Source organism: Podarcis raffonei, chromosome 3, assembly GCF_027172205.1.
Source record: "Podarcis raffonei isolate rPodRaf1 chromosome 3, rPodRaf1.pri, whole genome shotgun sequence".
NCBI classification, from domain to species: Eukaryota; Metazoa; Chordata; class Lepidosauria; order Squamata; family Lacertidae; genus Podarcis; species Podarcis raffonei.
In genome coordinates, this window is record NC_070604.1 from 69,530,503 (window position 1) to 69,558,467 (window position 27,965).

Genomic DNA, 27,965 nt, shown 5'->3' on the forward strand with positions numbered 1-27,965 from the left:
TTTCCATTCCCTTTTAGAGGACACCAAGAGATTTGTTTTTGTTATTATGCTGCTTTACCTCCCACACGCTTTAAATCCGGTTACTGGCCAAGTTCTTCCAGCTATATATACAAGCCAACACAGGCACTCTTTTCTATTAACCCTCAAATGCTGCTAATGGGCAAGGAATCCCCTCTAAACATCACCCCCTCTAAGAAAGGGTAAAAGCGCTCAACAGTGAGCCACTGTTTGGGTCAAGCAAGTTGCAACAATCATATGGCACGAAACAAAGAGTTTTCTGAGTTGCTGATTCTCAGGGTCTATATTTCAAATAATTAGGCGTCATTATAAAATAAGGGTGTAACTGCATGATTAACTCCTGCAAGCAATTATGCAATGAGGAACAACCCATTATTCCAATTTATGTCTGCATTTGATCGTCATGCTAAACTGTAGCCCAGCGTGATGTGACTGAGCCACAGCAAGCCTTGGGCGTTTGTTTTTACCCTTCTCCACATGTGACTGGGAGGAGGAATTTCAGTTTCCGCTTACTTAACCACAGCTTGCCATGTCATCCAAACATGGAACTGTGGTTATGCTTAACTATGGTTAGTTTCAGCAAGCTCACTTTGAAGTTGGTGAGAAGATTACATGTTTTAAACCAGGATAGCGGACAGGGAGGATAAAAATCAAATATTTTTTTAAAAGAAATATTTAAAAATCAGATGTTTTTATTTAAATTGGATTTTTTTTATTTAAATTGGATTTTTAAAATACAGTGGTGCCTCGAGTTACAAACGCCTCAGGTTAGAAACGCTTCAGATTTCAAATTCTGCTAACCTGGAAGAGTTACCTCGAGTTTAGAACTTTACCCCAGGATGAGAACAGAAATCGTGTGCCCGTGGCGCAGCGGCAGCAAGAGGCCCCATTAGCGAAAGCACGCCTCTAGTTAAGAACAGTTTCAGGTTAAGAATGGACCTCCAGAACGAATTAAGTTCATAACTAGAGGTACCACTGTAAAATGCTTTTGGAGGAAAAATGTTTCTAAAGACAGTTTTCTATTTAAGTTACATTATAATCCAAAGGCTATTCATCAGGAAATAAAGATTTGTTTTAAGTTTTTCATGTGTACTAAAACTCAGTCTAAGGTTTGTTTTTTTTAAAAAAAATCATTTAACCACATCAGTTAACAAACATGGATACATATGCTAAAATGTTATTGTTTTGTTAAATAAACTGTTTAAATTGTTTAAAATGATTATTTTTCTCCTTCCAATAAAGTACAGCAGAAAAGTTGTCCAAATATAAACAATAATTTTATAATTACCTGTCTTTGGATTTCTAATAGTATAACCAAATCAGTAATTTTTGATATAACTGTAAAAACTACACTGAAAATTTATTATTCCAAAAATGAAACCTTCATCTAGTTGTAAATATTAAGATTATAGCAGTAAGAATGAGTCTTCCTGTAAAAAAATGATTTAAATCAAGTCTTACTGACTAGTGATTTAAATTGTGATTTAAATCGATTTGATTTACATCAAATCCACCCTGGTAGCACGCTGGGGGTGGGGAACAGGACTGGAGCTGGTCAGCAGCACGGATTTTTATCTCCTGCAACCTCAACGTGCCATTTTTGGCAAGCGGGCAGGGCCACTCTCCTGTCAATCACCTGATGTTACAATCAAACCATGTGACAATCAGCTGACTGTTGGGTCTTGCGGAGTGCTCTGCAAAGGGCTTTGTAGGCAGCTGCAACCCTGCTTTCACCTGAACCTTCCTTACCTGCCCCACATGTGTATGGCAGGTGGGTGTGGCTTGACCAAAATGTCCTCACAAGCAAAACATGAAGGCCCACACCTGTTTTAAGCTAACTATAGTTAGCATTAATGACAATTTATTAGAACCTGATGATCCAACAAGCCATGTAATAAAAAAAAAATTAAAAAAATTAGCAAAAGATTCTAAACTCCTACTCTCTGCCACACTAGAGGAGGGGAAGCAGAAGCCTATGAAAGCCAGAAGTCATATGAAAATATGTTCCAAGAAGGTGGGGTGGGGAGAGATCATGACAGACATCAGGGCAGGCCAATGAAAGCTGCCCACAAGTGGCTTCTACCGAAAATCAGGGGCAAGCGAAACAGGTTTGCCCTGAGCTCAGTTATGAGAAGCAGATGGCACACATGTCTAAAAAGAAATGAGAGATCTTATATAGCATGTTCCCTGCTGAAAATGGGTGGAATCCAATGTGTTTCTCAGCTGATGGAAGGTGTCCATCGGTGGAACTGTGAGTGAGGCAGTATTCAGCAATTTCTCCTTCTCCCTACAGCCCCCATCTCAACATGTGCTCCAGAGGCTTAGATAACACCCCTTAACAGATTTTGCAGGGCATGAGGGGCTGCCTGCAGGGGAATTATTAATATAATTAATTAAATTTGTTAGTTATTTTCTTGCCAGAGCAACTCCAAACAACTTACAGAACAGGGGTCAGCAACCTTTTTTAGCTATGAGCCGGTCCACCGTCCCTCAGACCATGTGGTGGGTCAGACTTTATTTTTTGGGGGGGGGGGGAAATGAACGAATTCCTATGCCCCACAAATAACCCAGAGATGCATTTTAAATAAAAGCACACATTCTACTCACGCTGATTCCTGAACTGTCCGCGGGCCGGACTGAGAAGGCAATTGGGCCAGATCTGGCCCCCGGGCCTTCGGTTGCCTACCCGTTATAAAACAAAGCAAAACCACCAAACAAACAACAAAACCAAGGGTGGAGGTTTCTCGGTAGTGGAACACCCTCCCTTCAGATGTCAAGGAGATAAAGAACTACATAACTTTTAGAAGACATCTGAAGGCAGCCATGTACTGGTATGTTTTTAAATGTTTGATAGTTTACTATGTTTTATATATGCTGTAAGCTGCCCAGAGTGGCTGGGGAAACCCAGCCAGATGGGCGGGGGATAAATAAAATAAAATAAAATAATAATAATAATTGTTATTATTATCATTATGTTGTTGTTGCTGTTGCTGTTGTTATTATTATTATACTTCCCACCCACTCGAAAAGGCCACCAATACATACTTCAAGGGGAAAGAGAAGGAATTTCCAAAAACTGTCCCTTTCACCATTCAGCTGACAGATGCCTTCCATCAGCAGAGCAACACCCATGCATTCCATCCAGTATGCATGTCTGCAGAGTGTGTGAGGGAGGGAGGGACTTGTGCATGTCCCAGCAGATAGGATAAGATGGAAGTTGCCATGAGCATGACCGCTCAAGAATTGTGCATCTAAAAAGTTTGCTGAATTTCAGTTCAGTTGTGAGCGATGGTGACCATAGAGCACACATACAAGCTATTTGACCACTTCCTTACTAATAATTAAAGAAATCCAAGTAACTCAGAAGGAACATGCTAGACAGAAATGCCTGTAATACCACCACAGTCAGGGAGTTATTCCCTTTCATGTTAATGGTTTAGAGAGTGGCACTCAATCTTAGAAAACTATAAATAAATTTGTTTTCACAGCTCTACCTAGCAGAGAACACTGTCCTCAGTTCACAAATAAGGAAACCTGAGATGGTGCAAAATGGAAAGTTAAATAGGAAGTGAGCCGTGGATAAACCACCCATGTTGGTTAAGCATAAAATATCAGCATTATAAAGTACCCACCACTTTCTCCACCTACCCTATACAAGTTTAGCAATCAAATTTCCAAGGAACTATGGCAAATAAGGTTAAAAACAAATATTTTCAGAGTATTTTTTTTAATGCGAAATGTGTGGCCTGTATTACTTTCTTTAGAAAAATATTTACATAGGCAATTATACAAAACATATCAGAAGCCCCTTTTCAGCTCAACACACCCTTTCATCATACACAGAGAAACAGCAGACATCCCTGGGAACACACTAAGGTCAAACATTCCTGCCTTGTTAATCATTAATCTGAGTAGCTGCGGATCAAGTTGCCTTTGACAAGGTTTCCTAAAGGCTTATTATAGTTTACACAGACAGAATGCCACGCACAGTAACCCATGCATCCCACAACACGAGTCGAAACACGAGAAGAAAAGCTAATATTGCCCCCCTATGTATCAGATGTGGCACAGGAATGGTAAATTTATAATAAAATAAAAACTACTTCACACAATCCAATTATTTACTACCTGCAGAGCAGTTTAGGACAGAAGCAGCACCTAGGCATTTTTACTGCATTCATCTTTACAGAAGTTTGTTGCTCACTAATATATTACTATTAGTCCCTGGAACTATAGAGTGAAACTGATTTGGCCTAGGGCTACCCAGCAAGTTCATGGGTAAATAGGGATTAACCAAGTTCAACTCTAATCCTCCTCTTCTCCTTGCCAGCAGCAATTAAATTTCTGGAATGACACTTTAAAATTGGATTCGGGTGGAGGGCCAACCCTGACATCCAGCTCTCTCCCCTCACACACACAAAGTGGCCTCCCTGCCAGCCCTGACGCTACTCATCCCTGGGCAATGGGCGAATCTGTCAACTTCAGTTCTCTATGTGTTTCGCTTTTCCAATCTTAAATTTACTTCACCAAATTTCTGCAGCAATTTGCTATTTTTCTTAACCCTCAAGAAAGCTTTTCACCCTTTTTGTACGACTTTCTTCTGGTAAACACATTTCTGTATGCAGTTTTGACTAATACACAAATTTTTGCAAGCACGTTCCAGTGTAATGATTTCTTACATGTTGCTTTTGCTAATATATGCACTGTTATTATGCACATTTCCCCTTAAAATAAGGTTAGTGAAAACAAGCCAACTTCACACCATAGCTTGCGGGTCACAGCTTGTCAAGCACAATGGTTGGAAGATGTAACATGCCTTACCACTTTCTAGCAATTCCAAAATTACAACATATTCTCCCCTTCACCCTGATTCCAACATAGGGCAGGATGTCATTTTCGCTGAGCCAAAAGAACTTTCTTAAGCAAGGTCAAAACTTGCATTTATGAAGGAAATTAGGAGGAAATTGAAGAAGATAGAATAAAGCTTTGAGTTCTGGCAGACATCCAGTTCTGTTCATTTTATCCCGTAAAAAAAAAAGTAGGAAGAATGCCCTCAGGTGGCTGCCTTATCCATTATTCTAAGCAAGAGGTTGCCCAGTGATCTCACGATTTTACCAGATGCGTTCTGCTTACACGGCACTAGAACCCTAACTTTAGCACAGAGGACTGCGCTGATGGTTGCCTAGTTAAAATACAGTGGTACCTCGGGTTACAAACACTTCAGGTTACAGACTCCACTACCCTGGAAGTAGTGCCTCGAGTTAAGAACTTTACCTCAGGATGAGAACAGAAATCGTGTAGCGGCGGTGCGGCAGGGCCCATTAGCTAAAGTGGTACCTCAGGTTAAGAACGGTTTCAGGTTAAGAACGGAACAAATTAAGTGCGTAACCAGAGGGACCACTGTATCCTTCCTTAGCACCCTTTTTAAAAGCTTATGATACTTGCAACTGTATAATTGAGGAGGCGGTATTTAGGTCAGTTGCTTCAAACATAACACAGCTGATTTGTTACAAGTCACCTAATCTCTCCATCCCCTCCCCCTAGTTTACCAAGGGCAAATTATTTCTGTTTTGCCCCCTTCCCACCCCCCTTTCTGAAACATGAGCTCATTTTATACAAGGAGTCAAAAAGCTCTGCCCATTTTAAGAAAAAATAGAAGTGTTACATAATGAACGGAATGTAGCCGAGTAAGGGCAAAAAGAGTGACAGAGAATTCTTTCCCACCATTCTCACGGATGAAACTCTATATACTTCTGGCACCGGTTCACAGCATTTGAACAAACACATAGCCCAAGTGTATCCCTGTCATAAACTGTATCCAACACAATATCGCTAACGCTAGAGGAATTAAAGAGGGAGCAGAGAAGGATAACTAGAGAACCATGGATTCCCCCTATAGTATACCGTATGTACTGTACCTATAGTCTCCAAAGGCAGGGAGCAGCCATAGGCCTAACTGCATCCTTATTCAAGCCCATGGGAGCCCTCCTGCTCTTCTCTATATCTATCCCATTGTCAGACCATTGTCTGGCCACCCACAGCCTAGGTCATCTTAAAACAGAGAGTTGAACATTGCCATATTGGCCCCATCATTTTTCTGCTGAGCATCAGCAATCACAGCCATTGCTCTAGAGCCGTACCTTGGTTCTCCAACAGAATGCATTCCAGGAATCCGTTTGACTCCCAAGCCGTTCAAAAACCAAGGCGCGGCTTCTGATTGGCTGCAGGAGCATCATGCAGCCAATCGGAAGCCGTGCCGGATGTTCGGCTTCCGAAAATCGTTCGAAAACCGGAACGCTCACTTCCAGTTTTCAATCATTCAGGAGCTGAAACGTATGAGTTCCAAGGCATTCAGCAACCAAGGTATGACTGTACTTGCATTTTTAAAAAATAAAAGAAATACAGCAGATACATCATGACAACAATGATGGGTTTATAAGTGTACAGGCAAGCTTGGAGTGCAGAGATGGGCCTAAAAGGACGCAGAAAATACCCCTATAAGCCATACACTGTCCCTTGTTATTTCTCGTAACCAATATTTCCGGTAGGTCTCATTTGCTTTTGTTTATTAAAATATTTCTGAAAAGCATTCTGTGTCAATAACCGCTTACATGAGCTAAGGACAGGGGCTGTGTGCATAGGTGGGCAGCGTATGTGAGTGAGAATATGGGGTGGCTGCACTCAGCTATGGCATGCAGCTCTTGAAGGTTGGGCCAAGGGGGCTTGTGGTTCTTACCATGAAAGGTAAGTCATCCCTGCTTTAAGCCTCTAGAAAGTTTAGGGCTATAAACCAGTAGTCATCGCCAGCAATTTCCCTGAGTCTAGAAGCATATAGGGAAGCAGCACAGGTGAGCTTAAATTGGGATTACATGCTCTCTGCAATTCATCACTACCCCACCTATACAGGGCTGAGTGACAGCATTCTGCACAAGCTGCAGCTTCCAACAGTATTCATAGGCTCCTCCTCATAAAGTCCACATAAGAAGCTTGGCTGTAGACAAAAACAGAAGGGCACCAGTGAAAAATATTGTCTGAGAAGCTATGCTACAGCAGCTCACCAGTCTAAGGACCAGCAGCCCCAGCCACTGGAGAATAAGGCAGGAACATAGGATCCAGGAGCACCTCTGAGATGCCAAACCTCATCTACAGGGAAGGGTGTGGCTGACTTCATTTAAGACAGGCAAACCTGTTTGGCTCATTTTCTCAACTTCTTGGTCTTGGCTCAATTTTCACAACTTTGGGGGGTTTTTTGGTTCGGTCTCAATTAAACATCGACATGTTAACCTTCATTGAGTCTCAAATCATATTCAGGCATTCACTCCAGGAACCCACTGCAAAGGCTCCCCTAGTCTGAAATATTCACATCAACAGTACCAGTTCAGACTGGTGTCACCACTTAAACAGCTGCCCTATGCATAACTGCAAACTGTATTTTATTTTTATTTTTTTGTATCAGCTTCACTTGACTACTGTTAAAAGAGATGTGAGGCCAGGATACTGGTCTGCCGTTTTACTCAACTTTACCTGGTTCACTCTTGATACAATCTGCTATAGAGCTCAGGAGCTGCAGTTATCTCCCTTTTGACAAATAATTCCATTAGCCAGAGTGAGAAAAACGCAAGAGGATTTCAACACCGTATGTTTACTGACCAGTGCACAGAGGAGATCCACAGCCTCTAAAACGAGCTCCTGGTGTCCAATCCGGGTGATACCCAACTCTTCAAGATCCTGGTGAGAAATCTGTAAGAGCTGACCACCATTTATCTTCTCGCGTTCAAATTTTTGGACATACTGCTGCAGGCAATCATCCAACCCTAAATAAGAAAGAAAAGTGTTGTAATTATATTGCTTTTATTTTTAAAAACCTACCAAATATCCAACACGTCTATTCTCTAGCTTAGTTATGTTAATTGAAATGTTAATTGAAATACTGAAAAAATACAGCCCCAGATCGCATGCCCTCTTCATCCATCATGATAAATGCTCTTTTGCCCTGGCCACAAGCCCAGTAGGGCTTAGGAAATAGCATTTCCTCTATTCCCCAACCCCAACAGCACTGCTCTGACTAGTAGCAATCCCTTGCACATTTACATGAGAGTAATCACATTCACCATAATGGGATTTGCTTCTGAGTAAATCTGCAAAGGGTAGCGCTGCAGGTGCTATCCAGTGCATCGCATTACGCCAAAAGGTAAAAAAAGGCGGTTTAGTCATGCATTACGCCTAACTCTAACTCTCCACAAATAATCCTGCAATCCTCTCTTCATCCTCCAACTTAATCACTCTTGCAATCCACCTCCAACCTCTCAGCTCACTTCTCACTAGGCCATTCTCCAGCATCACAACAGGACTTTGCAGACAAAAGGTACTGTGACCCTCCTGCTTGTCCTGTGCTGCAGTGCTATGATGCCATGGGGAATCTGCATAACCAAATGCTGAAGGAGACTGCAAAAAATGAACACCTGATTTTACAAAGCTCACAAGCAATACATGTTTAACCACTTCATCACTGCCAGAACAGTGTACACTTTCAAAATGTTACCTTGTTAGTGCCGAAACATAGATCAGAAGATATCATCTACTTTTTTAAAAGAAAGCCTATGTTGTTGTATACTCCCTATTGCAGATTTGTGAACAGAAATACTTTGTAGAGACTTGCACCCCTTCCATTTCCTCAATATCTCCAAGCAGTGTTGGGAAAGGCCAGTATCCGAAACTCTGGAAAGCTGCAGCCAGTATATAGTGCCCTAGATGAATCTCTAAAATGGTCTCAGTTTCCCTGCATTGGGGACAGAGTGGGGGAAGGAAGGATGGAGGGCTGTGGAGTATTGTTGGGTGAGCGAACCCTTCCTAAAAAAAGCTCCCCCTGGGAGTAGATCACAGTCTCTAGAGAGTTGGACATGCCTGCCTTATTTCCCCAGCGTTGACTAGTCTGCCTGAGATCCTGAGAGTCGAAGTCAGTCAGATGCTTTTACCAACCGCTGCTACCTGATCATTTTGGACCTTTGGCATGTAAAGCATGTGTTCTACTACTGAGCTGCATTTACCCACCCACCCCATTCATGCCCATTTCCAGTCTCCGACATGAATGAGGCAATTCTGAATAACAAATTCAGAGCCCTATTTAGAAGAAATCGCAAACTTGGGTCCAAGCCACAGCTATTGGCTCCAAGTAGAACTTAAGTATCTACTCATGCGGTTGTAAGAGATATCACTGTATCAGGAACACACCAAAATGCTAAGGGAAACAATGCAAGGCGTTATTAATCCGCTAGTCAAATGTGAAAAAGCTTCTTTGTTTGGGTAAATTCCTCTGCGGGACAGCAATCAGATAATCAGAACTGGGGCACGTAACAAAGAAACTCACAACAGATCAGTTTAGCAGAAACAACTTAAATTCTTAGGCAAGTTGTGCAATATGCTGAAGGCATTACTACCAGGCAGATGGCAGACTTTCAGTACTAGGGGTATCTTTTCCTTTACAACTTCACCAAGCAGATGCTTCACACTGAGGGTGGGGGTGGAAAATGGGTGGGAGTGTGGAGACGTCATATCTCATGCCAAGTTTCATCCACTTGCAACCCCAATTTAAACACTACATGTTGTAAAAAGTCAGTTGCGGCTCCCCCGTTTCTGTCAAAGACACCACAGAATGCTAACGTTCCTGATGAACAAGTAACATAACCATTTCTTGGCAGCGTTAGGGAAAATTACAAGCCTCCATCCAAAAAAGCCGACTTTCCTAGCCACCCACAAGATTACATCCTTGCGCTGTAGATTAATTAAACTCAGAATACTACTGCTTCCAGGCTTATACTTAAGTCACTAAACTGGATTAGAACCATCACTTTTCATATAAAAGCTACATCAAAAGAGTGGAGAGAGAAAAACGTCAGTTTTAAACCATTCATAATTACTGCTTTACATACACAGTCATATTAAGTTAGGGGAACTCAATTATTCCCCAATCCAGTTATGCGCTCTGAGGCACATTCCCTCCAGTTAAATGAATCGGGGCCAATGGGCAAGAAATCGACTTGCGCACCTAAAAATGCATCAAGTGATCTTGTCTTCCAAGGCTTTGGGTTAGCTACTCCTGCTTGCAGTTTTCCCCCTCACTCCCACCGTATTGTGTGAACTCTTAACATACAGTGGTACCTCGGGTTAAGTACTTAATTCGTTCCGGAGGTCCGTTCTTAACCTGAAACTGTTCTTAACCTGAGGTACCACTTTAGCTAATGGGGCCTCCTGCTGCTGCCGCGCCGCCGGAGCATGATTTCTGTTCTCATCCTGAAGCAAAGTTCTTAACCTGAGGTACTATTTCTGGGTTAGCGGAGTCTGTAACCTGAAGCGTATGTAACCTGAGGTAATACTGTATCTCCAAACTGCTGAAAGGCATCCTGGTGCAACATACACATCCATCTCTGATATCCAACTTGGACTGACACGATGAGGCAATCTGGTTTGAAACGAGCCCAAGAAACTTTGAAGGCTTGTGTCCCATTCTCAGATGAGGCATGACTATATGTGAACAGTCTTCTCCAATCTGGTACCCGCCACATGTTTTTGACTGCAACTCCCTTCAACCCCCACCACCCAGCATGGGCACCAGGTTGGGGAAGACTGCCTGAGAAGAACAAAGTGGGAAGAAAATGAGATAATGATATCACTTTAGATTAGGGTTTCCGTATGTTATCTTTGGTTGGAGCCACTGCATTGTTTCCTTTCTTCTGGACAGAGCATGTCTTGTAAATTCTGACCTTTAAGTTATACTTTCAAAATGTATGAGTACATGTAAATAAAATCTGGAAAGAACAATGGAAAGCTGCATTGCCATTTGAGTTTCAACTACAGATTTGAACAACAGCAAGGGCTACAATGCAAAGGCCTGCCAAAGGGTTTGCCTGTCACAACAGAACCTTCGTAGAAAAGGAGCTTTCTAGATAGTATAACAAATTGGCTTGGAAACACCCCTGAGTTGTGAGCGGCTTAAATGCTGATTTTGGGTGGTGGTGGTGCAGGAACCACCCACATAAATCCCAAGTAACTCGAACTACACAAGACTAAGTTGCACAACTGTGTGCACTGTGGCTGTCCACCAGAAGTTATCCAAGGCAATTATGTCAGATGAGAGCCAGTCCTGCAATTTTTCGTCCTGTGAAAAGGCTGAGCGCCAGCAATAAAATTACACTATCCTGAATACAATCCTGATAAGTCTGCAATGCTGCTTGTCAAATCTTCAAAGCAAAATTGCTTATGCAAGATTCAGGCTAATCCATACTGAGCTATCCTAAGGTTATTTACAATGATATGGATCCCAAAATAATACTTCTTTCCTGTTCCTCTTTTTTTGCAGAAATCGTTAAACCATTGTTATCAGCTGTCTTTCCTAACGTTTTTACGCAAGTGGAAGATGGATTGTAGGACAGTGAGGGAGAAAAGTGAAACACATTGTAAGCAAAGTCTTATTGTTTGTTTTAAAAATAAAAATGAAAGCTAACACAAAATGCTAAAACAATAAAGCACAGCTACACAATTAGAAATCGATGGAACAAAAAACAACCAAATTAAAAACGGAAAATGGAACTGGAATTTTAAAAAGAAACAGTTTTGCAATAAATTCACAAAAACCTAGCAAATCAAAAGCCAATCAAAAGCTGACTTCTCAAAAAGTTTAATATTGGCATCTGAAGCATTCCGTGTTAAAGTCTGTGGGGTTTCACTGGGGTGAACATTCTAGAAAGATCTCACCACCACTGAGGCGGCCCCTCTCCTTGATGGATGAAGCAGTACCTCAGCTATTTAACAAGTAGGCCTCACAAGAGCAGGCAAGAGAAAGTCCTACATGCTACCTCTTTCTTCCTTGGTATCACAGAAGTCATTTCAGCTCCACTTTGTCATCAGTTCAGTGATAACGTTATGAAGAAGAGCAACAGAAAGAAAAATACAACTGTAAAATGCCACACAATGGAGCTGAAGAATGTTGAACTGTGTCATCAACTGCACCCAAATGCAACAATTTAAAGTATATGCCCACCAGGATTGCCTACTGAGTTCAGTGACATTCTATTGGTACAGATGTGGTAGATCCAATTTTCAACATACAGTCAACCACAGCAAAGAGAGTTCCTACTTATAATCAGCTGGATAGCTCAGCTGGTTAGAGTGTGGTGCTGATGATGCCATGGTTGCAAGTTTCATCCCCATATGGGGCAGCTGCATATTCCTGCATTGCAGGCAGTTGGACTTGATGATCCCCAGGGTCCCTTCCAACTGTACAATGCTATGATTCTATGCACAGGATCTGTGAAAGTACAGTGGCGGCAGCTGCTTCTTTTCCCTGTAGCACCCAGCAGCAATAAATACTGTAGTCAGCATGCTCCCTGCAAGGCTAGTGGATCTCAAGCACATATCCCTGTGCGCTTTACCCTTCCAGAAAGGACTGTGCCCATCCAACCATTCTTGTCGCAGAAGAGATAATAGAGAAATGGAGGTTACTGTGTTGCTGGTCCCATTTCAAGCTTAATACAAGCCCCGCAGCCATCAGAGTAGGACCAAGAATTAGTTGGGTAGGAGCATCCGGGCACCAGGAACAGGCTCCCGACATGCTAACTATAAACACCTCCAAGCTTCAGTTCATATGATGAGCTTTCAGGAGTTCAAAATCAGCAGCACGTGTTTCAGGCCCATTTCGCCAGCCCACCGCATTTGTCTGAAATGTAATCTTTCCACACATTAGCCAGCGCTATTAACCAGACTTGAACAAACAAACTGGAAACAAAAGTGTGCTCACGGATTTGCTCCAGACACCTGGCATTTCAAGTTTCAACAAAAACCAGATACAAAGGCTGGCTTCGTTCAGCAATTGGATGCAGCATCAAATGGAGCTAAAGAAACACCTGCCCTATGGAGGCAAGTCTAGGCAGACCTCGTGCCACCACAAAACCACCTTGGTGGGTTTTATTGAGAGGGAATATCTATTTAAGGCTGACGTGCAACCTTGATCCGCCCCTGCAACTGATGTCTGTAATTGTTAGAACCCAAACTGGAAGCCTGCATTTTTCACACTTCCTTTAAAGATGCTATATACATGATGGGGGACATGAGCAGAGTACCTGCCTGAAAGCCCATAACGTATAAACCAGCATATGCAACATCCTCTTCTGCTGGAAGAAGAGTTTGGATTTGATATCCTGCTTTATCACTACCTGAAGAAGTCTCAAAGCGGCTAACATTCTCCTTTCCCTTCCTCCCCTACAACAAACACTCTGTGAGGTGAGTGGGGCTGAGAGACTTCAAAGAAGTGTGACTGGCCCAAGGTCACCCAGCAGCTGCATGTGGAGGAGCAGAGACACGAACCCAGTTCACCAGATTACGAGTCCACCGCTCTTAACCACTACACACTGGCTCCTGTTGGAACCCAGGTATAGTGAAGTGGACTCTAGTCCATGAAAACTTATGCCATAATAAATGTGCTGGTCTTAAGGTGCCCTTTATATAATACTCTTTATTGTTTGGTATTTGTTGCTACCATAACTAATGTCTATCCAGTCAAACCTTCCTTGGAGGTTGTTAAGCAGAGGTTGGATGGCCATCTGCCATGTATGATCTAGTTGAGATTGCTGCATTGCAAGGGGTTGGACTAGATGACCCTCAGGATCCCTCCCAACGCTACAGTTCTATGATTCTATGTAAGCTCTATTGAGTTCCATGGGATTTACTCCCACAGGTAAGCATGCATTGAGTGCAGCCCAATATGGCTGAAAGCACTGGAAATATATGACACTTAGCAAATTCCTTCAGAATCTGCTGTAGAATACTACATTTCGGGGGGGAATTCAAGCAAAATAAACAAGCAGTTACAAAGCATGTTTTAGAATACAGTTGTAACAACAGATCAAACTAAAAAATGTACATGTAAAAGCCAAAAGGATGGCGTCATTGCTTTTTTAAAACACAGGATTTATTTCTTGGCAGCCCACTAATAATTTAACTTTCACTCCTACCACCCAAGAAAACCATGTTAACACATTTCCAGGAAGAGTTCTATTTATACACTTGAGCAAGTGCAAATAATACTTGTTTTCTGCGGTCAACAAATGCCCTAAGTTTAAAGTTGGTCGAGCCCAAGTTTATTTTATATTTTTAGAAGCAGCGCTGTTTATATTTCTCATGCATGAGGGCCTGTGCCCCAGGAAAACTTGCCTGCCTCACATTGTACAGTCACACCTCAAATTCTGAGAGCTTCATGTGCAGCCTGCAACTAAGACCCTTTGTTCCTCTGATGTTTATGGATCTGTGTAGTTCTGGGACTTGTTTGTGAGTCACAAGGGCTGCTTGGGTTGAACTCTCTAATAATTAAGACTTTTGAGGTTTATTCCCACAGTGAAAACAGGAAGCCATGTTGCAATGGTGGCTTTTGGAAAATATGAGGCAACACCAAGGATGGGCAGGGATCCCTCCTACTGCCATGCGGCATTGTTTGGAGGATTGCAACAAGGAGCATTGCTCACATCAGCATCATTTTGTCCTTCCCTGTTTATATGCGCTCCCAGATTAGAAATGCACACATATGCATAGCCCCATGGTGACTGCTAAGCCACCCATAAGCATGTCGGAGCACAGTGTGTAGCAAGAGCACATTTGCATGCTGCCGACAAGCTTTGAGATAGCCAGCAACCGTCATGAAAGAGGTGCAACCTGGCATGCAATCGAGCTGCCATCAACTAGTCTGCGAACATCCTGCCTGGGAAAAAAGATATTATCACGTGTAATTACACAGAACAGCTTAGCTTTTGGGTGAGAAAATTACAACTAAACAAAGCCAACTTAAACCCTAATTAGGGATACATCCCAAGACAAAACCCACAATACACTGGTGAAGAAAGGCTACTTCGCTGCCACCCGCTGCATCCTCAAGTAGCCATTCTAGAGAGCTTTTCCAGATAGTGAATGGTTTGGTATGATCACCCTCCGACAAGGGTGAGTACTTGGAAGCCTGCTGTGACAAACTTGCAAGGCACTTCGAGGGCAACCGGGACTCTGCTGCTGATGCTGGGCAGATGGTGATAACTTAGGCACTTTCATGTCTGGCTATTTGGGGTCAGTTGTCTGATGATGTGGACAAAATGCTTGCATGGGTCCAGCCTTCCACCTACAACCCGAACCCCTGCCCATCCTGGCTTGTAAAAACTAACCAGAGGAAACGGACAGGGTGAGTCCAGGGAGTAGTGAATGCATCGTCGAGGGAGGGGATAGCACTGCCCAAGGTACACCCCCTCCTTAAGAAGGCCTCCCTTTGGGGCACAGTTCCAAGGTGTGCTTGGAGGAAAGGTCAGCACTGGCTACCTGTTCACTGCCGAGCCCATTGCTGTCCAGAAAGCCTAGTGCTCTGTAAGCAATTAACATCATTAGCAGGGTTATCTGAAGATTTGCAAGATGAAATTGCTACCTATCCAGGTTGAGTAATACAATATTTTAGGTAATGATATAACAAGGATAGGAAGCAAAGCGAAATGTAAAGATGCAAAGTTTAATTTTGTAAACCATCAGACGGGAGGGAGGGAAGCCGTTAGGCTCAGTTGAGCCAGAGAGATAAAATAAGAAAATATTATGTTATGTAATATGATTATATGTTATGTAAAACCAATAAAAATAATTTAAAAAAGAAACAAACAGAAAGCCTAGTACTGTGCTCTCCTCCATTCCACACCACCCTTCCCAATCACTTTCCATCAATTAGCTCAGAAAAGTAGTGAATGGGAAAGAAAACAGGATAAATTCTAGTGTGCGTAGGTGTGGGCAGGGTTTTGGTTGCACTTGCAAAGGGTTCCCTTCTTCTAGTTCACAAACCATCTTTCCATCGGGTTGCCTCCTCTGCACTTCTGAAATATCTTTGATGTCCTTAGCTAGCCTTTCCAGTAAGGACAGGAAGGTGGAGAGGCTGCTTACTGCGCTCCAGGTAACTGTTTGCTAATGTTGTTTCAAAAGTGTTGTCTTTTTACTTTTAAGGAAACCAGGGTGGGAAGATTCTTTCGAAGTTTTTTAAAAAGGTTAAAGGAAGGACCTCCGCAGCTTCCTGTGTTTAAATTAAAAGCTCAGGGGAAGACATGACATTATCTTGGGGGAGGGTCATTGTTCAGTAGCAGAGCATCTGCCTCGCAAGCAAAAGATCCCAAGTTCAATCCCTGGCATCTCCAGGTAGGGTTGAGAGAGACCATCACCTAAAACACGGGAGAGTCACTGCCAGTCAGTGTAGACAATACAGAGCTAGATGGAGTAATTTTCTGACTTGGTAGTAAGCAACTTCCTGTGCTTGTTCCTATGTTCTCCCATGGGGGATTTTCAAAGCAGGAAACATAGGAAGCAGGGGAGACTGCGGAGTGCTGGATAAGTTTAGAGAAACACACACACACCAGAACGATCAGGGAAGCGCAAGCCCACATCCTAACGCTTAAGGACATTCTCAGCAGCCCAAGAACAAGACAGAAAAATGGAAACTCCTTTCACAGGTGAAAAAAAGTTCTGAGAAATTGGAAGGCAGGTTCCACTACAGCACGAATAAAACCCTAAATGGCTTGGGCTGAAGGTGCATCTCTCCCTGAGCTGTCCTGCCCATGAGGAGTGATGGACCAGGAAGGCACTTACGGCCATCTCCTTACCTAGATGACTGAAAATGAATTCCCCAATCTTCATACAAATAACAAAACAGAATAAAAACAAAAACAGATTATAATTATGCACCCTTTGGATCCCCAAACTCCACCCCCCCTTTCCCGGTTTCAATCCCCAACAAATGTCCATCAGTCTTAATCTACTATCAGCCTGGAGATCTCACGTCCGAGGCTCTTAATTCTCTCTCAATTCCTCTCTGCCGGTTTTTTTGATAGTCCTTAATATTAAACACCAAATCTCGGAGAAGCTCTAGCCCAATGGGATCCATGTTTCTTCCAGCCAGACCTCCATATAAGGAGATCTCTCCATTCTTCAATCTCCAATTCAAACCAGATTTTCGACATCCAGTTCTTATTTTCCTTTGCAGCCATCATGTCAGGCCTCTGGCTCTCCTTTGTCATCTGCAGCATTACAGCTCCTCCTTCCTTTTCCTCAGGAACAACATATATCTCTTTCTCCACACTCTCAAAGCTCTGAAGTTTCTCTTCATGTCCAGCTGCATGGACTTCCTGAGTTAAGTCCTTATCAAATTCAATGAGTTTATTTACTGTTAAATCCAGAGTTGCAACATTTGTAGCCAAAACATCAATTTGGCCTTGTAACTTTCCCAAGAGAACAAAAACTCTGTCCAATTTAGCTTGTATTTTCCCTCCTTCAGCCATTCTTGTAATGTCCCCAAATCCCCTCTAGAGGGATTTTGGTTACTTAATATTCCTTCCAGTTCAAATCCAAAAGTCAAGTTAGTTTGTATCAGTTCTTCCTTGTTTTCAACAAATTATAACCAAATTGTAACAAATATAACCAGCAGAGACAACAGAAACAAAGTTCTCTTTTTCAGTCTTGACAGCTAATTTGAAAGCTGTCAAACTCTTCAATACCTCTTCAACAGGCTCTCTCGCGGATCACTCCCGGGTCCGGGGGGGTGGCACTTCAGCTCCCAAAATTAGCTCTTATCCTTCAGTAAGATTTCTTATACTGCCAAATCGTGAAATTAATGTCTTTTACCCAATAAAAAAGAAAAGATTCTCTCGACCTTAGTTAGCAGGTCCTTGCTTTAGATTATTTACAAGACGGGGAGACGGACTTCCTGTTTGCGCCTTCCCCGATCGTGCCTAATTCAAAAAAAAATTTTCTTTGCAAATCCAATTTCCGTACTACTCACGGGTTGTTGCTTTAAAGTCCAATTACTCACAAGAAGTCAGCGCTCTCCGGCCATGGCAATGCAGCTTCACTCCGCAGAAGAAGCAGTCGACTCTCAGCACCGCGCCGCTCACCCCGTCCTCCGTTCCGAAGCCTTTAAAAAGGCTCCTTCGCAGGTCGGAGGCGCAAATGGTGCCCGCCGAGTCACCAGGTTCACAGGCTTCACCGCCTGTGATTTTTAAGGGTCCCCGCGTCGCCGCAGCGGGAAGACCCAAATCCTGCGGAGCCGATTCCCACCGGAACTCGGAGGGAATCCGCCATTCGCTGATGGCGCTAACCCGGAAGTCTCCGAAAATGAATTCCTTAGTGGTGGCACCCCAACTGTGGAAAACTCTGCTCTAGAGGTTATAATGATCACAGAATCATAGAGTTGGAAGGGACTCTGAGGGTCATCAAGTCCAACCCCCTGCAATGCAGGAATCTCAGCTAAAGCATTTGACGTCTTACCTGCCCTGAACCATAAGGTGCCAAGGTGAGTCACAACAATGTAAAAATACAATATAAATTGTCTTACATTCATTTCAGTCTCAAATCTTCCATTCTTGGGCAAGGTGATTGAATGAGTGGTTGCTGAACAATTCCAGGCATGTCTGGAAGAAGCGGACCATTTGGATCCCTTCCAAGCGGGATTCAGGCCTCATCATGGGACTGAAACTGCCTTGGTCGCACTGGTTGATGATCTCCGGCGGGCTAGGGACAAAGGTGAGAGCTGTTTCCTAGTTCTGCTGGATCTCTCAGTGGCATTTGATACCATCGACCGTAACATCCTCCTGGACCGTCTAGAGGGGCTGGGAGCTGGGGGCACTGTCATACAGTGGTTCCGCTCCTTCCTCCTGGGCTATGTTCAGAAAGAGGTGGTGGAGGATGAGTGTTCAGACCCCTGGGCTCTCACTTGTGGGGTGCCTCAGGGTTCTGTCCTCTCCCCCACACTTTTCAATATCTACATGCAACCGCTGGGAGAGATCATCAGGGGGTTTGGGCTGGGTGTTCATCAGTATGCGGATGATACCCAGCTCTACCTCTCTTTCAAATCAGAACCAGTGAAGGCGGTGAAGGTCCTGTGTGAGTGTCTGGAAGCGGTTGGAGGATGGATGGTGGCTTAGAGATTGAGGATGAATCCTGACAAGACAGAAGTACTGTTTTGGGGGGACAGGACACGGGCAGGTGTGGACTCCCTGGCCCTGAATGGGGTAACTGTGCCCCTGAAGGACCAGGTGCGCAGCCTAGGAGTCATTTTGGACTCGCAACTGTCCATGGTGGCACAGGTCAATTCTGTGTCCAGGGCAGCTGTTTACCAGATCCATCTGGTACGCAGGCTGAGACCCTACCTGTCTGCAGACTGTCTCGTCAGAGTGGTGCATGCTCTGGTTATCTCTCGCTTGGACTACTGCAATGAGCTCTATGTGGTGCTACCTTTGAAGGTGACCCAGAAACTACAACTAATCCAGAATGTGGCAGCTAGACTGGTGACTGGGAGCGGCTGCCGAGACCACATAACACCAGTCTTGAAAGACCTACATTCATTCCCAGTACATTTCCGAGCACAATTCAAAGTGTTGGTGCTGACCTTTAAAGCCCTAAACAGCCTCGGTCCAATATACCTGAAGGAGCGTCTCGACCTCCATCGTTCTGCCCGGACACTGAGGTCCAGTGCCGAGGGCCTTCTGGCGGTACCCTCGCTGCAAGAAGCCAAGTTACAGGGAACCAGACAGAGGGCCTTCTCAGTAGTGGCACCCACCCTGTGGAATGCCCTCCCACCAGATGTCTAAGAGAAAAACAACTACCAGACTTTTAGAAGACATATGAAGGCAGCCCTGTTTAGGGAAGCTTTTAATGTTTAATATTTTGTTGGAAGCCGCCCAGAGTGGCTGGGGAAACCCAGCCAGATGGGTGGGGAATAAATTATTATTATTATTATTATTATTATTATTATTATTATTATTATTATTATTCAGTAATCTGAAGAATAGGGTGGGTCCTAAAACCATCTCGGATGTCTGCTGCCAGCACCATCGACCTTTCAGCACCAGGCATTCTGAAGTTCAGTTACTTTTAAGATAAGTTGTTGCAGTAGATGGAGGAATACCGTATGTAGACTAATTTTTAATTCAATTCTGATGTACCTGGATGAGTTGGATTGATTTTTTTGTAATCTGTTGTCTGTGACCTGCCTTTCTAGCTGTTTTACAGTAAAGAACGAGAGATAAATCCCCCCAAAGAGTGAACACCGCACTTCTCCAAAATGGCAGAAGACAAAGACTCCACCCACCAAAAGCATAACCATGACCAAACACCCTAAACTCAGGCCTATTTCATGGCTGGGGGACGTTTCTTCCTTTTCCACCCATCATTTCTTGCCTAGGAGGGTTTGGATCCAGGTCAGGCTTCACTGAGACACACGGAAGAGCCCAACAGTCCAGACCAACCTGGTGCCCAGTGGATGTTTACAACTCTCATCAGCCCTGACCATTAGCCATGCTGAGAGGGCTTGGTGGGTGTGCTGAAGGGCACCAGGCTGAGGAAGACTGATCCAGACCAGGGGTTCCCAAACTTTCTTAGACCACTGCCCCCTTGGTTCCATAAACTCAGCCCCAGTACAATTAATTTATTGAAACATTGATTGAAAATCCAATGGAAACTATTTCATTTAATTAACTCAACAAAACTGATGAACTTGATTCAGTGACACCAGCATTTTGAAGCCTAATAGTCACTGGCACACTCCGCGCCCCTGTGCTGCTCGCTTACCTCTTAGCACCCCCCACAGGTAATCCTACTGCTCCCCAGGGGGCAATACCACCCACTGATCTAGACATTACTTAAACAGACATCTGGCTTTTTAAAAAGGAGCCAAAACACCATCTAATCCGCCCAACCTACCATAAATATGTAGCACTGCTTAAACTGCACTTTCATTCCTTACAACCAGCCAGCCCGCCGGTTTGCTCTTGCATTTGAGAATATGCCCTCTTAGTTTCTCACTGTAGCTTTACTGCAGTGGCACAAGCTCAATTATCGTGCTCAATTATCAATAAATCATGAGGTTCTCAGGAAAGTTCAGGACCTGGGAAGTGAATACTTCTGTGAATGAGCGCTGGATAAAAGGCCCTGGCATGTTAGGCATGTGACTTGTCTACGGGGAGTTAAAATTCTTCTCCAATTATACTGAGGATTTGTGCAAATACAATTCCTAACTGGCTAAAACCTTCAGAGAAATAAAGCCAGCCCACTACAATGCTCCCACTGTGGCTGCTTAGATGCCAAGTTGATAAGCAGCTTAGCAATACAAGATTTGCATCACTTTGGAAACAACTGATTTAAAAAAGAAAAAAAATGGGAAAGAGGGGGGAAAGAGCACTACTGTATAAGGATCTTCTGCAAACTTGGGAGGGGGAAGAGAGACAAGACACTATACCCATCATGCACTTCAGCTTTACATAGCAAGAGGTGGGGAGGAACTGGGCTGTCATGTTGCAGTCTTCGCACTTATCCTGCCACAGGTATAGCTGGCAGATTAGTTTTGAAGGTAAATTTACAAAGCAAACAGTCAGAAAGTAAAAGCAATACAGCATGCTGAAGAACTAAAGCAAGGCTGACTTCCCACCACATTTCTGTGTGATACATCATCCTTGAATACTTCCAGCTGCTGTTTCCCCGACCCCCACCCCAACGCTTATCACTCCAGCTGCACAAGGGCAATCCGTTTTTATTTAAGTCGTTAGCTGTGCTGAGGTTAAGGGAGCATCTTTTTCTATTCTGATTTTATTATTTAAAACATAGGCTGCTGATCTCAGAAGGGTCAAGGTGGTTAACCTGCTTGCTCTCCTTCGCAAAGGATTGTGCAGAGCCTGTCTTCCAGGGAAGTCAATCATTCTTCGACTTCCCCTGCAAAGCTTTTTAAAAATTTGTAAGATGCTTCAAAGTTTGTCAAGTGCTCCCTAAGGCCTATTTAACAGCTCTTTCCATTCAGAGATCTGAATTCGGTTTCCAAACAGCCACGCCTGAGAATCTAGAGATTGCCAGCTTCTCTAGAAAAGGAGTGACTGGCATTTATAAAATAGAATGAACTAAACGAATTTGTGCTAACAGGAGTCCCTAACCCATCCCTCCCAGCTTTTTTGCTGGTTTTGATTAAGCCCACAGAAATACAGCACCTCCCCACTGACCCACAGGAGACAGAGCATCTGTCTTATTATCCTAAGCCTACCGCCCTCCAGCTACTCCTTCCTTCCGTATGGTACAGCAGAAATCCATGGATTGCAGGGCGTGGAGAAGTGATATGGCTCTGTAATCTGCAGTTAACTCAAAAGGTATTCACGGGGGTGGAGGATATATGAAAAGACCTTTATTTGTCAACATGCTCCCTCAATTCCTCCAATCCTACTTTTGCAGTGATGCCTTTGATGAACAGTCCCAGTCCTGCCCTACCTGGCCTCTACTAAGATCCAACTCTCCCCAAGCCAACTCCCTGGCTGATCTAAGGGAGGCTGTTAGTCGCCAAGGAAGAATTTGCATCACTGCTGTGTTCTGCATGGAACCTAGCACACTGCAGGCACCCAGGTCACCCAACACCATATGCTTAAATCATTATCATTTGTATGGAGAATTTTCATGCTGTTAGGTCGGCAGCCTTATCAAGCTACAGTTCCCAGGAGTCTGTGGGGCAGGGAGCCATGCCTGTTAAAGTGGAACAAGGGTGCTTTCATCGTGCAGCATTGATGTGACCTCATGCTCAGTAACAGCAGTACGCAACAATGTGCTAAACAGCATGTCTTCAGATGTACACCTGTCAAGTTTCACACTTCATAGCATTTCAGCTTCCTTTTACTGTTCAAAAAGCTACTACCATTCGTTGTTGTGATGGGGTCCTTGAGCGTGTCAGCAAAAAGAGTTGATGGCTCCAGATGGGATGTAAAAATACAAAATGTAATTTCTCACAAGGATTGCACAGTGATCAACAGGCTGTTACTGACAGCTTTCCTAAAATTCTAATATTTTTCTTCCTTGTGGAGTAAAGGAAAAGTGAACTTTAGGTTTATGAGCTAAAGCCGGTCACACGTTATGCAGCAGGCTTAGAACGTCTAGCCGTGTGATTTGAAGGAAGCATTTCACATGTTTCATTTTAAATATCTCTGATAAGGATAACCTAATATCAAAAATCGGGCTTTTCCCTAAGACCGTTGCTGGCTCTTGCCAGTTGACTGCCACTGTGTGACAAACGTTTTGATTCCATTCCACATTCCTCAGGCATGTCTCAACTAGTTCCTCTGAACTCTCCTTTTCTGGCAAAGACCTTAACACAGGATTTCAATGGCTTTCCATTTGCAGATAAAATAGACACAAATACATGGCAGCTGACTTTAAACAAGGGCATTGTGTTGAAATACCAATGGATTCCATGCCCTTTCAAATATTCACAGCCAACTGATTTAAATGTTTATTAAGATCTATTAAACTGTTAGTGTTACTGAGTCCGGCGGAGGTGGCTAATAGTTTGAGTTATACTAGAATTACGGCATCAGAGTCCGCCTACTTGTTTTACACAGAATACATAAAGTTTCAAGGTTGGTTTCAGTGGCAAAAAATAATAATCTGGTTTTCCTGTGATCAATGCACTGGCAGCCAGGGTCGACTGTTTCCATGGTTAATCAGAAGTTCTCCTTGGACAGTGGGAGTGTGAAGAGGGGAGATTCCAATTAAGCACAAAACCCATCTAGCCATCACTAGCAACAGGACAATATTTGGCAGATTGCCTCTGACGCAGATGACCCTTAGAAGTGTACCTATGCCAATGAGATTCAGTTGTCCGTATCTGTCCTGCTGTGCTGCCACAAACTTCACAGGAACAACCCTACTCAGGAAAGAAGCACAGTGCAACAACAGTCACCTGCCATCTATTTCCAGTCTGTGCTGATGGCTACAAATGATCCCCCTTTGTGCATCTTGCTTAGTAGCAATTTATTATTATTTTTATTATTATTATTACTTTGAATATATATCAATAGAAATCCAGCGCAAATACAGATAAAGGCTTTGTCAGAACTAGCATTAAAACAAACACAAGCAGAGCCTGTTGGATCAAGCCAGTGGCCTGCTCTCACAGTGGCCAGTCAGATGCCTGTGGGAAACCCGCAAGCAGGACCCAAGAACAAGAGCCCTCTCCCCTTCTGTGGTTTCTAACAGCAGGCATTTCAGAAGCGTTACTGCCTCTGACCATGGAGGCACAGCATAGCCACTGATAGCCTTGTCCTCCATGAATTTGTCTTTCGAAGCCATCCAAGTTGGTGATCATCACCGCATTTTGCAGGAGCAAGTTCCATAGCTTAACCATGCACTCCATGAAGAACTGCTTTTCCTTTTATCTGTCCTTAATCTTCCAACGCCACAGCTTCAAAACACACCATATTAACAGTGGGCACTTTGATCCTATGGATACGAGACACAGGAAAGTGGTGTGTGCTAGCACAAGGACAGAGACATCCCAAGCCACATCCACGCCACAGAGTGGTGATTGCTGCCACTGCTTAGCATTCTCTCTCGGCCACGTAAGGAGTGGTTCTCCTGTAGCTAAGAAGCTCAAATTGCTCTGCGCCAAGACCACATCTGTTCTCCACGAAAGGTGGCTGTTCTCCATGACAGATAAGTTGATCCACACTGCAGTACCTGAACAACAGGCTGGCCACACACCAGTACCCAACCTACATCAACTTCTGATCATACACTACAGTTAAAAAGACTTTTGCCTGAAAGAAAAATTACCTGCCTACACAGCAGTGCACAAAGTTATGACATAAAAGTTACAGTCTATAATTACTTAACCACGCTGTAGGTTACTCAACTGAAATACCCTATGAGAGGATAAAGGGGGTAGAAACTGAGTACCATAGGGGGTGGCCAATATGGACCTATGGATACTGGTGGTCCACAATTTCCATAGGCCCCAGCCAGCATGGCCAAAGGGCAGGGATGATGGGAGCTGTAGTCCAGCAACATGTGCAATCTAGGATAGCCACTTCAGCTATAAGGAATACAGTGGTACCTCAGGTTACAAACTTAATTCGTTCCGGAGGTCCGTTCTTAACCTGCAAACGTTATTAACCTGAGGTACCACTTTAGCTAATGGGGCCTCTCGCTGCCACCACCGCGCGATTTCTGTTCTCATCCTGAGGTAAAGTTCTTAACCCGAGGTACTACTTCTGGGTTAGTGGTGCCTGTAACCCGAAGTGTTTGTAACCCGAGGTGTTTGTGACCTGAGGTACCACTGTATACTACAGAATACGTTTCAAGAGAAAACCTGGGTCCTCTGCACAGCTCACCCAGTGCTTATGAATCTATAAAGTGCCCTTCTGTTTTTGAGGATCAAGTGAGTTTATTCTGGAATAAACTGTTTTGTGGACTGCAGCCAGTAAGCATTGCTTAACTTCAGCAGTTCAAAGAGAAAGGTTGACTGTTCAATAGTTCAAAGGCAGGAACACCAGTAGAAAACAAAAGCAGTCAGCAGCAAATCTAGCAAAAGAAAAAGAGCCCAGAAGAACTGGGAAGAGAATAACTACTCCCAACTATAGCAAGGCTCTGACACAGTGACATTTATTTGGCAGCAGCTGCAAAAGCAGTAATTACATATGGAGCTGAGCTGTCTGCACACTACATACATATGGTCCTTTTACATGTAAATGATCTATCCTGAGAAGTGCCTCAACAGCATTAGTACCTAAAGCCAATCCATTAGCTTCCTAGAAGCTGATTTTTTAAAAAGTTGACTGAATGGCTATGGCCTTCTCTCTCACATATCCAACTATCCTGTGGAAACTGGGGCTTGCAGATTAAACCCACAGCAAGATCCATGAGCTCCAGAAGTCATCAGAAGGTTCCAGTCCTCAGATGGAGGAGAGTGAAGAGAACTATCTGAAGTCTACTGGTGCAGCTATACAAGGCTGGCCCTCTAAGCTAAATCACGTTGTGCATGCACAGAAATGCCAAATCACGACGCTCGCGTTGCGAACGCTTGGGGTTGCAAACGTGCCTCCCACACGGATCATGTTCGCAACCCGAGCGTCCACTGTACATATTATACGTTATACACACACCTTTTTGGCAGGCTGGGAGGAGGACAACTGTGATGGGAAATATAGCACTGCATTCAGATGTGGCCTTAATTACTTTTGTTTTCCTGGTTATAATTCCAGTGTTTCTATCCCAATTTCTAAATTCATCTAACCCTGTTGTACCTTGTGGTGTAGTGGAACTGGGGTACTTTTTTATCAATATACTACCAGGTCATGCTAAATTCTGAATGTTGGGAAAGATCTGTATGCCAGGATACCCCATCAAATTTTGTCAATGCAAACCTTGCAATTTTCAGAGTTAATCCCTCAGTCTCTCTTGGGTATTTCATAGAACCATTATTAAGGTAGAAGCAACCTGGGGAACCCCTAGGAGGCGACCATCCAGCTTGTTCTGTTTATTTCAAGTGGGGGGGGGTCTTTGCTCTCAAATACTAAAATATTCAGTTTCACATGGGTGTATGCTCTCTCAGAACAGACCATCCTAAGGAATTATGCGAAAACCACTCTGCTTATTTGCGTTCATTTGTATTATTGAACCATTTCACTCCCGCCCTCACCTCTCTTGCTCTCTCTTGCTCATGCAATTTAGCTCATTTGGATTGAACTAAAACTCAGGGTGAAAAAGGAATCAGCACCAAGCAGAACAGGCTATGTACATTTCCACATTGGAATGTTGTGGGGATTAAATAAGAATGCTTATGCATCTCAGCACAGCGATGTGAAAAGCAAAATCCGAACTAACACTAAAATACCAACAGTTCTTCCTCTTCTACAACTGAAAAGAATTCATCTACTTCATCCTAATAGTGGGGAAGCATCTATATAAAATGAAGCTAAGAAAAACCGGGAGGTGCGACTTCAGTTCAATGCTGTTCTATTTCAATTATTTAAAAATATTAAATCTGACAACATGGGTGGTTGCCTCTATTGGGAACTGCGATGGATAGCTTGAAAGAGAGTCCCTTCAAAAGCATTTCCTGGCCTATTATGCAAAAGCCCTTTCAATATATTTTTAACCTCCACAAAACAAAGGAAATTCTTCTGCAGCAGAATTAAACAGGCCTCACTTTCAGTATTAAAGAAGGGAAACAAAGCACTGGGGAAGTAGGAATGTAAAGACACTCACGCAGTTGGACTTACATTGTTTAGTACCTAGCAACACTACTTAAGTACTCTTAAAGTAAGCATTAAGAAGAGCAGAAGCTTTAACAAAACAACAACAACAACAAGTCTTGTGCCTCATGTGGCACTTAGTTCTCTTTCTGTGACCCATATATGTTTTGCAGTTTGACAAAGCAAACAGCCACAGCGCAATTATTGGACGGGAGGGAATTAATACCAATTAGCCATATGCACCACATGACAGGCCTTTCACAGTTAAGAAAACATTTAATTAAAAAAAACCAGCATATTTTTAAAGGAAACAAGGTTTGTTTTTGTTTTTTTTAAAGTAAATTTTCAACACTGTAACAGTAAACTTCTGTCTAAGTGGAATGGTTTGCATTGTCAATGACAAACACTACTGAACTGAAATCCAGCGCCCCTCCCTCCAGGTCATTCAAAGCATCCCTCCAAAATGACATTTGAGAATCGGGTGGCTGAACCTCGCCTGCTCACCCATTTATGTTCGCAAAAGGGAAAGGACCGGGTCTCTAAAAATTAATCTTCTTTCCCTCGGACCCCTCGCCCTCTGAACCAGACAGAGCCACCTGCCAAATCCGCGTTAACCAGCCTTCCAGAATGCACAGCCTTCTGGCAATTTCCCATGTCGTGCCACCTCCAAATGTGCAGCTGCCAACAAGTGCAGAACTAGCTCTCCATAATCCAGCCAACCAGGGCCCTTTACAGAGCCAGCAGGCTGCAGTGGTTTAAGCGTCAGACAAGAACTGGGCAGACTCTAGCTTTAAATCCCCCACTCAACCCTGAGATGCACTGGGTCACACTAGACCAGGGGTTGGCAAGCTTACTGGTCGATGGGCCGGTCCATGCTCCGTCCGTCAGGGTCGG

The 27,965-nt window shown here is 43.6% G+C and overlaps 1 protein-coding gene across 2 annotated transcripts in view; it reads right to left on the bottom strand.

Annotated features, from left to right (window-relative positions):
• CNKSR3 (CNKSR family member 3) overlaps positions 1 to 27,965 on the bottom strand; it is a 61,052-nt gene that overhangs the window by 25,376 nt on the left and 7,711 nt on the right. For both annotated transcript variants that reach the window (XM_053382218.1, XM_053382219.1), the window contains exon 2: positions 7,669 to 7,832. In XM_053382218.1, the coding sequence (XP_053238193.1) occupies positions 7,669 to 7,832 (164 nt within the window). The remainder of the gene's footprint in view (positions 1 to 7,668; positions 7,833 to 27,965) is intronic.